Source organism: Dioscorea cayenensis, unplaced genomic scaffold (genome assembly GCF_009730915.1).
Source record: "Dioscorea cayenensis subsp. rotundata cultivar TDr96_F1 unplaced genomic scaffold, TDr96_F1_v2_PseudoChromosome.rev07_lg8_w22 25.fasta BLBR01000374.1, whole genome shotgun sequence".
Lineage (NCBI taxonomy): Eukaryota > Viridiplantae > Streptophyta > Magnoliopsida > Dioscoreales > Dioscoreaceae > Dioscorea > Dioscorea cayenensis.
In genome coordinates, this window is record NW_024086765.1 from 212,486 (window position 1) to 218,795 (window position 6,310).

At 38.9% G+C, this 6,310-nt stretch overlaps 1 protein-coding gene across 1 annotated transcript; it reads left to right on the forward strand.

Annotated features, from left to right (window-relative positions):
* The first annotated feature begins 1,694 nt into the window (after positions 1 to 1,694).
* Positions 1,695 to 5,549, forward strand: LOC120254176 (FRIGIDA-like protein 4a). The gene is made up of 3 exons (XM_039262325.1): positions 1,695 to 2,671; positions 4,115 to 4,293; positions 4,637 to 5,549. The coding sequence occupies exons 1-3, from the start codon at positions 1,801 to 1,803 to the stop codon at positions 5,213 to 5,215; spliced, it is 1,629 nt and encodes a 542-aa protein (XP_039118259.1). The 5' UTR covers positions 1,695 to 1,800; the 3' UTR covers positions 5,216 to 5,549.
* The last annotated feature ends 761 nt before the right edge of the window (positions 5,550 to 6,310 follow it).

Sequence of the window (6,310 nt, forward strand, 5' to 3'; positions counted from 1 at the left end):
AATGAGAAACATTTTTTTCATTGATGCAACACATTTTATCTGAACAGAATACACACAATTGATGTTTTTCCGCACACCACAACACTGGACGTTGTCTGGGAATCATCTATGTACAGAAAAGACCAACAAACACAACCGAACAAGATAAAGCTGAAAGGAAAAACAAATGTTTATGGATGATACAACAATAAGATATAGATCATCTTCCTGTAGGCATAGAATGCTTGCATTCCAAATTATAGACCAAATTATACATAATTACATACGAACAAAATAAAAAAACCTCTAATTGCAAAACCCTAGAAACAAAAAAAGGGATAAAAACAACCCTATAACCACCAAAAATCCTTCATCGATTGCCATGTTGTTTTACTACCAAGGTATAGTTTTCTTTGATTCATGAGTGGAAAGATGGTGTTAAGGAAACAATCATGCTTAATAGGGAATCTCTTGCAATCTTCTTCTCAAGACCTTCAACGTTGAACAGAGAGCTTCACGGTGGCAAATAAACGCAGAGAAGAGAAAGTTTTTCTACTTCTTCCCTCTACCATTGGGATGCGAACCGTCCTCAACCACCAGTTCCCAATGTGGACAGATGGTAACGACATAAAAGAGTGTGTCGGGGCATTTCTATCTTTTTCTTTCAAACAATACGATGTTAGCAATGGTATAGATTAAAAATTAATAACAATGATAAATGAGGGATCTTCTGTGAATACTGAAAAATCATGAGAGTTTTTTTTGTAAATAACCAAAGTTGAGAGGGGTTTTTTGTGAATAACCAATTGGGAGGTTTTTTTTTGTTGTTGTTTATTATCAGTGTTTTTAATATACTTTTATATAATTATTTATTTCTAAGATGTATTCGTTATTTAATTATTATATTGATACATGTATTTCAAAAACAGTAACTATTCAAATGAATGATATTTTTTTAAATTATCAAAATCATTTAATGCTGAACTCATGAATCATGATAAGTACTGATGGTCAATATAGATGAAAAATTCAAAAATATATGTAATTTTTTTATTTATTTTTGATATTTTTTTTATATAAAATATATTTTTTTAACAAAAATAAAGTCTATTAACATCTTGAGTTATTGTCTTTAATGTTTGTCAAGCACATGAGCAGAAATACAACATCATATATGTAATATGTTAGTTAATTTCTAACAAAAATTCAACTACCCACTATTCTGCCAAGCATTCGTATTAGTACCTTGAACCATTTAAATCAAATGAATTTGACTCTAAACAGTTTTAATTTATCTAAAAACCACAAATATAACAATAAAATATAAGTTAATTAACACTTAACCTGCTCGTCCCCCCGCGCACACACGCACACACGACGAGACCATCATCATCATCATCATTATCGTCTTATTCCCCTCTTCTTTCCACAGTTTCCATGTTAGAATCCAAGGAAACCTCCTCTTCCTCCGGTAAACTCACCGTCAATAACTTCTCCCACATCCTCTACAAGACTACAAACAGTAAAACCTCTCTCCTCCCCCATCTCCACCTTCAATTTTACCTCGAGATTCACACTCCCACACAGAACAGCATTCCCACCATCTCTATCATACATAACTGACAGCTGTCAATTTCTTATTGGTCTCCTTCAGACCGTACATTTTCTCAGCACCTACTTTTTTCACATCCCCATCCCCTTCCTCTTTTTCTCCGTCTTCTCCCTCCTTTCCCCTTTTCTAGGGTTAGGGTTAGGGGTAGGGTTTCTTCTTTGCCTTTTGGATCTGATTGAGAGATATCGATACAGAGGGAGAGGGGGGCGATGGGGTCGGCGGCGGAGTTGATCCCGAGCTCGGCGGTGCGGGAGAGCTTCGAGACGCTGGAGAAGCAGCGGGAGCTCATCACCAGTTGCACGGCGCTCTGGAAGGAGCTCTCCGACCACTTCTCTACTCTCGAGCGTGGCCTTCAGCTCCGCTCTGACTCCCTTCGCAGTCGCCGTGAGTCCCTTGATGCTTCCACTAAGCGCACTCTCGACTCGCTTAACCGCCGCGAGCACTCCATCGACACTTCTGTCCGTATCGCGCTTGCTAAGCTCGAAGACCGCCGTCTTGCAGCTCTCCATGCCCTGTCCTCGACGGATTCCGCTGAGGCGGACGATCTCTCGGCCAAACTTCGATCCCTTAGCACGAAGATGGATACCGAGGGTTTCTTTGATCTCTTAGCCTCCAAAAAGAAGGAAGTCGACGTTCTTCGCTCTGAGGTCCCTGTTGCGCTCGCTGACTGCATTGATCCTGCGAAGTTTGTCATTGACGCAATATCTATGGTCTTCCCTGTCGATCGTAGGGTGGTGAAGACTTCCAATGACTACGGGTGGGTCTGCGTGCTGATCTTGGAGTCTTTGGTGCCTGTGCTTGCTGATCCGCAGTTGGGGGAGTCTAGGTCTCTGGTCACAGTTGCGGTGAAGGAGCGGGCAAAGGAAATGGCTGATGAGTGGAAGGGGGGCTTGGAAAAGCTTGGCGGGATCGACGGTACAAAGCCCTCTTCAGCCCATGCGTTCCTGCAGCATGTCGTGACTTTTGGAATCGCTGTTAAGGAGGACAAAGAGCTCTACCGCATGCTTATACTGGCCTTTGCTTGGAGGAGACAAATGCCCAAGCTTGCGCTGTTATTGGGCTTTGAGGATAGCATGACTGGTAATAATCTCCTTCAAGAATTTTTGTTTTCTGTTATTTCTATAGTCTCTTTGATCTTTATAATGTTGACTTTTACTGGTATTGATTTTATGGTGCTTGTATGTTCTTTGAAGTTTATGCTTCATGTTTGCTGATAGCCCCAATTTATCCTTTGGATGCTTGTCTTCTTACTTCTATTCTATTGTTATGAATCTGTTCTTGCTATTTTATCCTTTGGTTAAGTCATTGAGTGCTTTATGGAATTGCTTAACAGCTATTAAACTGTTGTTGATCTAGGCAAACTGGAAGCTTTAGCGCAATTGATATTCATGGAGTAGAAACTTAGTGAGAATATGTACTTATTGTGTCCTATTCTAATGATGGTTTGAAATGTGACGCTGGTTATAACTTTCACTCGGAAAGCATTTCTTCTATTGTTCATTGTATATTACTTCATGAATCTGAGGATTGCTTGATTGTGATTAATCTGTAACTGAAACAAAGGTGTTGTCACAATCATGTTTTATCAGATGTCCTAGTTATTAACTTGATAGATATGTGAATGTATTCTCTCTTGCTGTTTGTGAGATTAAATGCTAGGAATCTATTCAATTTACCCATGTTCTGGATTTTCTTAGATTCCTTTTTATTGTGTTCATTGTTTCATAATGTTTATATTCTTGCATATCCTTTCTATGCTCCAGGATTGTGACGATTTTTCTGTCGTCTTTTGTGATTGGTTGGTTCTAATACTATACAGTATAAATCAAGAAGTTAACTAATCTTGCTGCTGGAATTTGTAGATGTGAACTCCATGTTGCTTCTTCCAATCATTTGTTACTAATTCTTATGATTTAAAATGTGTAGTGGTACCCACTTTTGAATTTTGCTTCTTATCAGTCTGTGAAAGGTTTTAGTTTACATTGAATATGAATGGTGGCAACCTATATGGAACAAAGCCTATGCACACAAGATTTATGGCCTAACCTGGCCTTGTTGGCTTTAAGTTGAATGTATCTCAATTAATAAGATATGAGCCATATATTTGTAATAAGGATCAAAATTGTTTCATTTAGGGTTTGATTTATGCCACAGATTGTTCCCTTTCTGTGTATTATCTGGTCTTTCAAATATACTGCTTTCATTATGCTCCTAGAAAATTTTATGGATGCACCACTTTGGCATTAAAGGCCATTCTCAATCATTGTTTTCCTATTGTCTTCCTCCTATCAAGGTCATCAATTTGTTTGTGGTCCTTTTTATTATTTTATTATTCTATTTTATGATTGTTATTATTTTTTAAGTTGAATGATCTCTTTGACTTCCTATTGTTCAATTCTCAACTGAGGATGGTGGGCAAATATTGGGGTTGTGCATCTTTGACCAACTGCTGGGGTCACAAATTATACGTTGCTTTGGCTCTTTTATGTTTATTTAAAAAGTCCTACATTCTTTGGTTGACAGACATGATAGAGGAACTGATTAACAAGGGACAACATCTTGATGCAATAAATTTTGCTTATGAAGCTGGTCTTCAGGACAAATTCCCTCCTATCCCACTGCTGAAGTCATTCCTTAAAGATTCAAAGAAAACTGCATCTTCAATTTCTGAGGAACGTTCCAGCCCTGTGCGATCTACCACAGTACGTACTCTGTCACTCATGATAAGCTCTTGGTCATTTCTGAATGTGCTAAATCATCTCTAGTATTTTTCTTTTCTATTTAGCTATAGTGACTCTGGAGTTCGGATTTTTGACTCTTGCCATTTCAAATGCCAAAAGCTAGTTGCAATATGTTTTGTGATGCTACCTGCTTTTTCCTTTTTCAATACTTATAACTTTCTTCCCTTTGAATTTAAGCACTTTTTCCCTGAATTTTGTGGCCTATTTTCTAGCACTTTAGTTTCCCGTAGATGGCACTTCTACTACTATTCAACTTGGGTAGTTTATATTTGGATGAGGGTAATAAAACTTTTTTTGATGGCAGTATAATGGGGGCAGGAGGGAACAATCAGCTATCCGTGCAGTTATGAAGTGCATTGAGGATCGCAATCTTGAAGCAGAGTTCCCCGTGCAGAATCTCCAGAAACGGCTTGAGCAATTGGAGAAGGTCAAGGCCGAGAAGAAAAAGTCACCAAGCCCTAATAGTCCTGCAAATAAGCGAACACGCGCAAATAATGGAGGCCCAATGCCCCCTGCCAAGGCTGGCCGTTTGACGAACAATGCCTATGTATCATCTTTCCCAGCTGCACCCACATATGTCCGATCACCCTCTCATCATACATACCCAGCTGCTGCTTCTCCTTATGGACAAGTTGGAAATGGAGCCTATGGAAGCCGAAGTCCACCAGCTATCAGGGATCCCTATGGCTACCCAGCTGAAGAAATGTCCCCTCATGCTCGAGGGGCACCGTATTTACCTGCACCCCTTCAATATCCACCCGTTGCACCAGCATCTTTTGCACCTGCACCTACATCATATCCATCCCCGCCCATGACCTACCCAACATACGGTGGCTACAGCAATGGCCTGGCACCAGCATACCAGCAGGGTTACTATAGGTAAACAGGTTGTCTGCACTTAGCCTGTTTCCTGGAAAGATGATATAACATGACTTCACCTCTTTTGTAGTGGCTAACTACAATGGTAGGATTGCGCGTGCTTATCGCTAGTTGGTTTGTTTCTACTTCCTGTTTAGGTCTAAGTTGTCTCCTGCTTTCCCTTCATGTATGTAAATGCTTATTGAAAACCTAAAACACCGCTACTTAATCCTTATGGCTGAACACTGGATAAAACTGAAGTCCCAGGGGCTGCACTAGCTTTGATGTAATCAACCTCCAGTTCTTGAATATTATGACTATGTACAGCTAATGAAACAGCCTTTCCTTTTTCCTTCCAATGATTGTTGTTGATACCCATGACTTTTTGATGGCATCTCTTTCCTGAATTAGATCTCTGCCTTATCTTCAAAGGTTTTGCAGGTCTTTCATTATGTCCTTGAAAAAGACAACATGCCACATGTTTGCACTGTGGTTTCCTATTTCTTGCAGTAATCTCTGGCCATGTACGCCCTGGTGCGGTGCATTTGGTTTTGCAGGGTGAGTGCTCTTTTGCAGCATGATTGTTTTTGCAGTGATAAGCTTGTTGTGTGCTTGTTATTGTCTTTCTTCATTTAACTTCTTCTGTTCGGCACTTCTGATCCTTTTCTAGTCATTGTCTGTGGAATGTGACTCCTGTCCATCTTATCTTGCATGATGTCCTCAGATTCATCTTAGCTGTGTGCGTACTCTATTTAAGGATTTTTTTTTTAAAAAAAAAAAACCATTTACGAGAATTTAAATTGTAAATTTTGATAGAGGAACTGCATTTTGCCCTTTCAGTTTTAAAATCTTGCAATCCTACGTGTTGTACAATGATTTTATTGATGATCATTGATTTTAATTTGATAATTTGGTTTTTTTGAGGCAACCAGAATGGCATATTATATATTATTAATTAATTTGAACATGAGAAATCTAGAGACTTTTTGATGAGTATGAGATGACTATGTTAATTGTTGTTTGCTCATAAAAGCTTCTGCTTGAGGACATTTTGGTGGTTTACAAAATATGTTTGTATTAATCTAAACTGTTTAACAAATTTAGTAATTTTTTTAAAAAG